Genomic DNA, 11,142 nt, shown 5'->3' with positions numbered 1-11,142 from the left:
ATTCAAATATAATAATGAAGAGTATAAGCTCAATAATATATAAGCTAAAAATATTTAAATATTCGAAAAAATTAATCACTATAAGAAATGCACTATTCAAATTAAGTATTTCTATATTTACCCTTATAGAAAACTTAATAAAAAATACAATATAAACTGAAAATGATAAATAGTATGTTTATTTTTTATATTAGAATAATTAGTTCACAAAATGGTTCATAACAACAAATTAAGATGTGAAATAATAATTGGACATTTTTGAATAATTTTAAAATCGAAAATATTTTTGTTTAAAATACAAATAGATTTGGTGAATAGAAATAAATTTTATCGAAATGTATTTTTTGAAAAATGCAATTGAATGTGTTGATGATAATTTTCTAATTTTTTTAATATAGTTAATATTTTTATTTTTAAATGATCAAAGATACCATCAAAACTAATATCGTTATTTTTTTAATTTTAAAGAAAAATTTCATTCGTTTTATTATCAGATGGAAAGTGTATACTTTATAATTTGTTATTATTATACAATTTAAGGAAAATATATCTTCAATGAAAGTATACTTATTTTTATATTAATTGTTAATAATTTAAAAAATATCATGAAATAAAATTGTTTGAAAATAAAATGGATTCTACATTATATGATATAGCATTTTACGGACGAGGAAAAGGGAATTTTCTAAATTGATTAAAAAAATGAAAAGTATTTGTATATCAACGATAATAAATTTAGTTAAAAGACTAACCAACTTGTTATTATGAAAAAAATTATCAAATTACATTTCTATTTAATTTGAATCGCTATCTTGTTGATCTTCCGTTGTTCTTTTTTTACCAAACCTTTTGCCGCCCGGCATTAATCGAGATGTACCAGCTCGGTCGTACGTTGATACACGAGACCTAAGTTCGGCTTTCGTATAGCAAGGTATACCGTTTTGCCAGAAACGATCTAAATCGACGGAAATTTTTGGATTCGGTTGATGTAACGATAGAAGCGGTGGCGGAGGTGGCGACGGTAATAACGATTGCAACGACTGTAATTCTGTTCTGAAATGGAGGACTTGGGTAGCATTACATAGTAAATTATTAGTATTAAAATCATTTAAATCGTTAATTAAATCACAATCACTATCGTTATCATCAACCAAATCATCACCTAAATCAATAATATTATCAACTCTACGTCGTTTGATAATGTCGTCGTCGTAGTCTTAATCATCAGTAAACGATTTCAAATTAATTCGAAGACGTTTCCTGTTAACGTTGACGGCCACATCATCAATTCGATTATCGGTACGATTGTCATTTCGATTCAAGGAATCTAAAATTTCGAAATAAACAACGTTTCTAGTAAAACATCGTCTACCACGAAACTTGAACGAACCTTGTTGGTTACCTTCGTTCACCAATATACGAACATTATCAGCGGAGCCGACACGCGAAAATGCAACATACAACTGACCGTGGGTAAAACAGGGGCCGTTTAAATAGACTCCGGCTTTCGTCAATGATTGACCCTGAGATTTGTTTATGGTAATACCATAAGCAAGCCGAATAGGAAATTGCGTGCGAATCATATCTTTCGGGAGCATAGTATCGCGAGAAATCATTCTTATTCGAGGCAATAGGACTTTACGTCCGATATTAACCCCAGTCAGAATTTCACACTCGATAATATGATCCCCCAAAGATATAATTCGTACTCTAGTTCCGTTACATAGTCCATCTTCGATATCAATATTACGAAGAAGCATAACAATAGCGCCGATTTTTAATTTCAATTCGTGCGGGGGTAAAGCAGCACAATTGATCGAATTAAGAAGATCGGTGGTCACGTGAAAATCGTCATCTTCTTCCCTTTTATATTCGTCTACGCTATAGTAGACTTTAACCTCAATTTCCAACATCCTATCAAGGATCATTTCATTAATGTCATTAACGGCCGCATTAGTAGGACAGAGAATAGCACGTGTGCCATTTTCTATCGAACTAAAATCGTTTCCATAAACAAAATCAATCAATTGATCGATGTTGGATACACGAAGCATATGAGGAATTTCGATAAGATCGTCCGGTAAAATGCCAGAAATTGTTGAATTAGGATGTAAAGTGACATATTGAATTTTACCGTCTCCCAAATTCAACAACCATTCGGCGAAAGTTCGATTACCTAATTCTTCGCAATTCTCAACGTAATGTCTAGCTCTCATATTGATACTGAGATGGAAAGTACGAAACGAAGACCAAAGTACGCTCCGTTTGAGACACGCATTCACGATGTCCTTTTTATGGCCTCCTATAATTACCGGTAAAGTCTGTCTAAAATCTCCACCGAATAAACAACATTTGCCAACCATCGGTAAAGAACTTTTAGATAGATCTTTTAAATATCTATCGACAGCTTCAATAGCTAATTTAGGGGTCATAGGAGATTCATCCCAAACGATCAAAGCCACTTCATTGAGTATTGCCAGGCTTTGTTCTGATTCCAAAGGCCATCCCGGCCATGGTTTCATTCGTTATATTAATTGGTAATTTGAAAGCTTTGTGAACTGTAGTACCGCCGATCAATAAATTGGCAGCAATACCAGTCCATGCCACAGCGATAGTTTTTTTATTGAAATACTGTTGAATAGCTTTCAAAAGACAATTATACAAGAAAGTTTTTCCCGTTCCTCCAGGTCCATCGACGTAAAATAAACGATTGTTGACATTATTGATGGAATTGTTAATTTCATCATCAAAAACAACGTCGTTCATTTTATCGATAAGCTCTCGAGGAATAGGAACGTGAACGATTTGAGCCACTACTTTTACAATTTCCAGAAAGATCCTTTTTTGATCGACGTTGGGATCTATAGGATCGTACTGAAAATTGTTGTCGTCAATTTGAGTTTGATTATTAAGATGACGACGACGACAACGCAAAGCTATAGGTAAATCGTTATCGTAATCTGTAACATAATCTACATGTCTTCATGTATTATGATTATTTTTAGTGTTTATGATACCTACTTTATTTAATGATTGTACCTAAATAGGTATTAAGCATATGCAACCACATATATATATATATATATATATATATATATATATATATATATATATATATATTGTACTCTATTAATTTATAGTTATAAGTTGGTACCATTAAATATTGACAATGACTTTATTGTATGAAGTATAAATAGTGGGATATATGTGAAATTTCCCTTTTTTCCTGTCATAAAACTCAATGAGTGAAGATTAATAAAAATGTGCTCAACAAGTGAGACTATGTTTTATTCATAAAAATATAACAAGACAATAATACAATACGTTACATGGTGTCAGGTAGTATCCAGGGCGAAAAAAAAATAAGCAGTAGAAAACTCGATGGCGATGGATTCTCTAAGATTAATCCCAGCCATGGACTTTGAAAATGGAAATGTGGCGAAGAATTGGACCACATGGATTCAAAAGTTTGAAATTTATTTGCTGGCTTCAGGACACGCGGATGATGCTGAAGAAAAGAAGGTAGCAACTTTTCTAAATTTAATTGGTGATAAAGGAATGGAAATTTTCAATACATTGGAGATAAAACTAGAAAAAGCAAAAATAGAAGATGTGAAGAAACAATTTAAAAAATATTGTGAGCCGAAGAAGAATGTAGTTTATGAGCGATATAAGTTTTTGCAATGCACACAAAAAGCAAATCAATCCATCAGCCAGTATATCACAGAGCTGAAAACATTGGCTGCATCGTGCGAATATCAAGAAAATAATAACATGATAAGAGACAGAGTGATAATGGGTATCCTGGACCACGGACTCAGAGAGAAGCTCCTACAAATAGAAAATTTGACGCTTAGCAAGACAGAAGATTTGTGCAGAATACACGAACAAAGCAGAATCCAGATGGCGGATATGGATAGTACATCATCAACCAGTGCTGTGGATACTAATAATAATAATTTTAATAAGAAAAATAATGGTAATTTTTATAATAAAAACATGCATTCTCCATTTAAAACTCAAAATAATCAAAATAATGTATTTTTGTGTAGAAAATGCAAAAACAAACATAAATATGGGCAATGTTCAGCCTTTGGTAAATTCTGTTCTATATGTAAAAAACATAATCATTTTGAATCTTGTTGCGAAAATAAATCTAAGAAACTCCATAAAGGTAGAATTAACAAAAAGTTTGTAAATAATATTGAATATGATGATAGTTCCTCCAATGATGAATTTTTTATTGACTGTTTGAAAATAGAATCTTTAAATTCTGAATTATACAGGGGTAAAAATGAAAATAATAACGAAATTATAGAAAACATTTTAATTAATGAAAATATTATCTGTTTTAAGGTTGATACGGGTGCACAATGTATAATTCTCCCTGCCAAGATTTTAAGAATGGTTGCCCCATCAGCCCTCATCAAACCACAACAGATCGATCTAACAGCTTACGGCGGTGCTAGGATTGATGTCAAGGGATCTACAGAGCTTAATTGTAAGATTCGTGGTGAGAATTGTATACTCAAATTTTTAATTGTGAAAGCTGAAGGTAGACCTATTTTAGGCTTAAAGTCAGTTTAAACTTAAATCTAATACAAACTGTTAATAGCATAAATTACTCAAATAATTTACCATTATTTTCGTCAAAAGAAGATGCAATAAACAAGTATAAGACTGTATTCGAGGGTTTAGGAACATTTCCAGGGGAACCTTATAAATTTACTTTAAAACCAGATGCAAATCCTTGTGTTTTTCCTGCAAGGAGAATCCCAAAAATTTTATTGCCTGAATTTCAAAATTCATTAAATAGATTAGAAAAACAAGGAGTTATTAGTAAACAAACAGAACCTACTGATTGGGTTAATAATATTGTTGTTACAGAAAAGCCAAATAAAAAATTAAGAATTTGCCTAGATCCATCAGTTTTAAATCAGTACATTAAAAGAGAACATTTTCAAATACCATCAGCTGATGAAATTCTATGTGATTTAAACGATAAAAAATATTTCTCGGTATTGGATCTTAAAGACTCTTTCTATCAAATTAAATTAGATAAAGAAACATCAAAGCTCACTACATTTGCAACACCTTTGGGTAGATACAGGTTTTTGAGGCTTCCTTTTGGCATAAACACTGCGGCTGAGGTTTTCCAAAGAAAAAATAATATAATTTTTGGGGCCACATTGGGTAACAAAGTTTTTATCGATGATTTAATTATCTCAGGAACTACAGAACATGAGCATGATGAAATATTAGATAAAGTTTTAAATACAGCTAGAATAAATGGTATAACTTTTAACAGAGAAAAATTTCAATTTAAAATAAAAGAAGTTAAAATTCTGGGTTTTAAAGTTTCAGAAAAAGGAATAGAAATAGATCCTGGTAGGATTGAAGCAATTCTAAAACTAGAAGATCCTAAAAATAAAAAGGAACTTCTAAGATTTTTAGGTTTAGTAAAATACTTAGCTAAGTTTATACCTAATTTATCACAAATAACAGCTCCACTAAGAAATTTGACTTGTTCTAACGTTGTTTGGAATTGGGAAAAAAGTCACTCAGAAAGTGTTCAAACATTAAAAAATTTATTAACCTCGCCCCCATGTTTAGTACATTACAATGCTAATGAACCTTTAACAATTCAATGTGATGCTTCTTCAGAGGGAATGGGTGCATGTTTGTTACAAAAGGGACAGCCTGTTGCATTTGCAAGTCGAGCTTTGACGGACTGTGAAAAGAGATATGCATGTATAGAAAGGGAAATGTCTGCAATATTATTTGCGGCTGGAAGGTATAATTTTTATATATATGGAAAAAAAATTAATGTTCACACAGATCATAAACCTCTGGTAAATATTTTTAAAAAAGATATTAATAAGATTTCAAGCAGATTGCAAAGAATGCGTCTTAGACTTATGAAATATCAGTTAGAAGTTTCCTATTTACCTGGTAAACAAATGTTTATAGCTGATATGCTTTCTAGGGCTTTTATGAAGGGGCCAGTAAAAAATGATACAGAAAATAATTTTATTGTACACAATATTGACAAGAAAATACCTATGAGTGCGAATAAAATATCAGAAATTGTAGGTGAAACAAATAATGATACAACTCTAGCATTAGTAAAAAAATTTATTGTACAAGGTTGGCCAAAAAATAGTAAGAGTTTATCTCCAGAGCTTAAAAATTTATTTCAAATAAGAAGCGAACTTTCTATTGAAAATGATCTGATATTATTTGGTGATAGAGTTGTCATCCCAAAAAACCTTAGAATTTTAATGTTGTCTAAATTACATGAAGGACACTTAGGCATAAATAAATGTAGAGCAAGGGCTAGGGAAAGTATTTTTTGGCCAAATATTAGTAACGATATTAACAATTTTATTTTAAATTGTGAGGTTTGCCTTAAATTCAGGAATAACAATCCGAAATTGCCTCTTTTACAGCACAATATTCCAGAAAGACCTTGGCAAGAAATTGCCATGGATATTTGTGAGTTTCAAGGAAATTTTTTTTTGGTAGTTATAGACTATTTTTCGAGATGGATTGAATTAAAAGACATAAAAAATAAGGATTCTGTTGAGGTAGTGAAAGCATTGAAGAATATTTTTTCTGTGCATGGATTTCCAGAAACAATAATTTCTGATAACAATCCTTTTAATTCATTTTATTTTAAAAACTTTTTGAACGAAATTAATATATCATTAAAAACATCTAGTCCAAATTATCCAAGAAGCAATGGTTTAGCTGAGAAGGCCGTTGGCATTTGCAAAAATATGCTAAAAAAATTTAATTATGAAAGAGGCACTTTAGATTTTTATCTTTTGAAGTATAGAAATACGCCAATTCCTGATATAGGTCTATCACCAGCACAAATGATATTCAATCGTCGTTTAAAAGATAGTTTACCCTGTGTGGATTCCTTGCTTGAACCTAAATTAGCTGTTAAGAGTAAATTAATGAAAAAGTTTGAAATCAGGCGACAAAAACAAAAAAAGTATTATGATAAACATTCAAAAAATTTGGCAGAGGGAAAAACTAATGACAGAGTTATGTTTAAAAATAAGAAATCTTGGGAAAAAGGGACGATAGTCGATGATACGATTTATCCTAGGTCACATATCATTAAGGATGGGTATGGAAATTTTTATAGGCGTAACAGGCAACATTTAATTATAAAAGATGAATCTTTTGTTAATGATCCTCCTCCAAAGGAAGACTCTGATAAATTTGTACGTGAACCTTATTTTTTACGTAGTTCAGTTCAAAACAATTAAAATGTAAATAAATGGTGTTGGGTATTATTGATAAAATTCACTTTTGTAGAGTGCATAAAATTATAATAATTTGTATAATATAGCTTTATTGTATACCAATTTGATTTAATTAGGTTGACTATTTTAAATGATTATTAATGATGGTTAGATCTATGTTTATAAAATTTGTATATATATTTTTTTTTAGGCTTATAGGAGGGGATGTAACATAATCTACATGTCTTCATGTATTATGATTATTTTTAGTGTTTATGATACCTACTTTATTTAATGATTGTACCTAAATAGGTATTAAGCATATGCAACCATATATATATATATATATATATATATATATATATATATATATATATATATATACATATATATATATATATATATATATATATATATATATATATATATATATATATATATATATATTGTACTCTATCAATTTATAGTTATAAGTTGGTACCATTGAATATTGACAATGACTTTATTGTATGAAGTATAAATAGTGGGACATATGTAAAATTTCCCTTTTTTCCTGTCATAAAACTCAATGAGTGAAGATTAATAAAAATGTGCTCAACAAGTGAGACTATGTTTTATTCATAAAAATATAACAAGACAATAATACAATACGTTACAAATCTACACCATAATCATAATGACGATCGCAGTTGATATTATTATCAATATCGGGAACACGGTTAAAAGCAGCATCACTTCTATTATTATCGTGGATAGAACGTATACCTAACGCTGCCATAGATAAATTTGATCTATTTCTCTTTAATATTTCGTTTATTTCTTTAAAAGCTTTTTCCTCCGCTCTTTGATACGAGAGACGTTTCAGATTCACGAAATCGTCAATCATATATTCACAGAATTGATGCCAAATGGCGTTGTATTCCGTGAAACCCTCATCGATAGTGATACAACAATAGAGTGCAAATAGCTTACGCATTTTACGTGGGTGCTGCTTTAGAACGGCTTCCCTCATAGCTCGTTCGAATTCGTCGGTTCGACGAATATAATTTTTTCTACCGCATGCTTCTTCGAAAGTGTCAGTCGTCGTACCGTCATCATCAATTTTTTTTAAATCATCGTACGTTGTCGCTCCTTTGATTCGCGATAAAAGCAGTCGGAAGAAAAAAAGTTCCATTTGGCCCGGGAGCGGCGATACATCAATCATACAGCCGATCTGCTTACTTACTTGACGCCTGGATTGCCATTTGCATTCTTTATAGTTCCAGGTGTAATGTTGAGGGATTTCGTGATACAAGTAAGTACGAGCGACAACGTCGTGCGAATTCAATTCAAAGTAAGCTTCTAACTTTGAGCGTGATTGCAGACGCGCTTCAATGTTATTGGCTTCTTCTAATTCATCGAACATTATTGTTCTATCGCCCGGTAAGTGTACAGGCAACACTAACACCGAGTGGGAGCGATCGTGCATTCTAAATTCGAGAATTCTCCACATCGCTTCCATCGCACTAACGTATCTGTAATCTTGATAATTTTTTATTTCATCGATAACCAAAGTTTCGATGGGAGTTTTCTGCAATTCAGTCGTTGGCTGGGAATGTGCTCGAGTATTCCCATCATTATTACCGTCACCGATGCGCAGGGTTATAGAGTCTGAGCCTTTTTGTATATATTTATGTAGATATTTCATCGTATAGAAGGAACCTACCACTTCGATATTAATATGACATTGATATTTGCTCAATAGATAAGCATTATAGGGTACAATTCGTCTATTTGTTACCCGACAACGATTAGCATCTACATAAATCGTCCGACCATCGTCGGGACGTTTGTATTCCGGTCTCTTATTACCACCCATGTGTAGGGAAGTATGAGTTCTATAGGGTTTGGGATAAAATTTTTTACATTGGCCATTCATCATGCATTTGGCGAACATATTTAATTGTCCGCAAGGCGCATGGACGTGGAAATCTCTGACAAGGCCATATAAGATGCGTTGCGTATTTTTATCTGGTATATACGCTTGTACAATAGCATCGACGGTTTCGACGTCCAACACTTTGTCATCGGTTTGCATAGTTAAAACTATGTGGGCATGAGGCAAGCCTCGTTTTTGAAATTCGATGACGTAGTGGTAGTTTTTAACGACACCAAATATTTGTTTTTGCGTTAGGTCGTCCATTAATTCCAGCAATTTTGCGTGGAATACTCTACAGACCAGATCCGGTCTGTTCTCCCATTTTTGATGCGGACCAAGATTGTCTATAATTTCGGGCCACCGAGGGTTACACGTCATCGTTATGAACAGATCCGGTTTACCGTGACGGGCGATGACCATCATAGCATCCAGATATTGCCTTTGACGATTCCGTTCGCCACCCTAAAATATTGATGGTAATATAACTATCGATTTGCCGATTTGCGCTAAATTGCGTTCTTGGCGATTGATATTTACACGACGCAAAACTGTTTCTTGAGCGACTCGGAATTTTTCTTGGTTTTGTCGCAAATACCATAATCTACTAGATTCTATCTTACACCATGCATCAACAATATATTGTTGATACAATTTTCCTCCGCATTGCAAGGTAGGAAAACCTTCACGAATTTGTGTACGGTACCTGTAAAATTCGCCGAATGTAATGCTTTTGGTTCTGTTATTTCGATTTAGTCTTCTGTCAGAATAGACTAAATCTTGAGAATAGCCGTTATCTCCTTTCGGAAATAACAGTGGGTAAACCATCGGATCTGCCAATGGAGAGAGATTTTTTAATTCGTGATGCCTCATATGAGGCTGAGACGCAGAAGGGTTATGTGGATACAAAATTAGATCCACTTGGAAGGGAGGCTCGTCCCCTTGAAAGACTGCAGCTATTTCACTGCGACTTTCGGGCAAATTATAATTTCGACGTTGATTATTGATGTTTCCTTTAGCAACGATACCCACGATTAATCTACGTTCGGAATCACCGTCTTCATCCAATTGTCGTCGCCGACGTTCTTCGCGCACCATTTCTCCGACGGTTTTATAAGCTTGCATATATCTATTACATGCCCGTAATGATTCTTCTACTATTCTCAAGGTAGCCGGAGACACTCTAGATTGTAAAAATTCGTTACGATGTTCGAGCGCCTCTTCGCTATCGAGAAAATAGTAGTGATTCAAAGTGGGATTTCTAAGATCTTGAGATTTCGGTATCCCACCGAGTATATGATAAATTTGTCCGCAAATACTAAAGCACCAATATCCTTGTTCCCCTCGAAAATCAACACTAGGCTGACTGGTTTTAAAAGAAGCCATCGCAAACAAATTGTTGATCGAACGAATCTCTTGTCTAAACTCTGCCGAAGTTGAGTACAAATTTTTTATTGCCCTTGGCCATTGACTCAAATTCGGCAGAGTGTAGGCCCCGTCCTTACAACAGCTCAAACGGACGTTTTGGCGATTTTTCTTCTCACCAACAAAAAATAGAGCATCACAGTGAGGACAAATTTCATTTAGCGGACCTATATGAAATGGATTCTCACCGAGTTGCTCCAATTGTTGCTTTGTTTGAGTCATTGCAATACGATGAGTCATTCGTAACGGTACAACAGCATGTCTGCGACGTCTTTGTCTTTGCTGAGATGATTGTCGAACGGGAATAGAAACAGGAGGTGGCATCAGTTCATTGTCGGACAATTCCGGTTGTATGGAAATTTGCGAGTTACTAATCGCAGGAGAAATTATGTTAAGAGAAGTTCGGAACGAATTAGAGGAAGATGATGAAGGTAAAGTTAAAGATGTAACAAAGGGATCCGCTTCAACAACTGACAAGGAGCTACGACTTCTTGAACTCCTTTGAGAACGTATCGAACGTTCAGTCAAAGGAAATCGAGAAGTCAT

General features: G+C 33.2%; 3 protein-coding genes across 3 annotated transcripts; all 3 read right to left on the bottom strand.

Moving 5' to 3' along the window:
* Positions 1–794: 794 nt before the first annotated feature.
* Positions 795–2,522, bottom strand: LOC130449212 (ATP-dependent DNA helicase pif1-like). The gene is made up of 2 exons (XM_056786890.1): positions 1,391–2,522; positions 795–1,162 (listed from the first exon to the last, which is right to left on the bottom strand). Exons 1-2 carry the CDS (start codon positions 2,520–2,522, stop codon positions 795–797), a joined length of 1,500 nt encoding a protein of 499 aa, XP_056642868.1.
* A 5,386-nt stretch (positions 2,523–7,908) lies between these two features.
* LOC130449210 (uncharacterized) lies at positions 7,909–9,594 on the bottom strand. Its single transcript, XM_056786889.1, has one exon. It carries the CDS (start codon positions 9,592–9,594, stop codon positions 7,909–7,911), a length of 1,686 nt encoding a protein of 561 aa, XP_056642867.1.
* Positions 9,595–9,636: 42 nt separating this feature from the next.
* Positions 9,637–11,142, bottom strand: LOC130449209 (uncharacterized). The gene has a single exon (XM_056786888.1). It carries the CDS (start codon positions 11,140–11,142, stop codon positions 9,637–9,639), a length of 1,506 nt encoding a protein of 501 aa, XP_056642866.1.

This window comes from Diorhabda sublineata, chromosome 10 (assembly GCF_026230105.1).
Source record: "Diorhabda sublineata isolate icDioSubl1.1 chromosome 10, icDioSubl1.1, whole genome shotgun sequence".
In the NCBI taxonomy this organism is placed as follows: Eukaryota; Metazoa; Arthropoda; class Insecta; order Coleoptera; family Chrysomelidae; genus Diorhabda; species Diorhabda sublineata.
The sequence above is the reverse complement of the archived record's forward strand: the minus strand, read 5'-3'. Positions and strand labels throughout refer to the sequence as shown.

Excerpts from the sequence above, each read along its gene's own strand:
- LOC130449212 (XM_056786890.1), bottom strand. The coding sequence starts at position 2,522 with ATGAAACCATGGCCGGGATGGCCTTTGGAATCAGAACAAAGCCTGGCA. Across the intron at positions 1,163-1,390 it reads GAACGAAGGTAACCAACAAG|GTGATGATTTGGTTGATGAT; the intron begins GTTCGTTCAAGT and ends TTATTGATTTAG.
- LOC130449210 (XM_056786889.1), bottom strand. The coding sequence starts at position 9,594 with ATGGTCATCGCCCGTCACGGTAAACCGGATCTGTTCATAACGATGACG.
- LOC130449209 (XM_056786888.1), bottom strand. The coding sequence starts at position 11,142 with ATGACTTCTCGATTTCCTTTGACTGAACGTTCGATACGTTCTCAAAGG.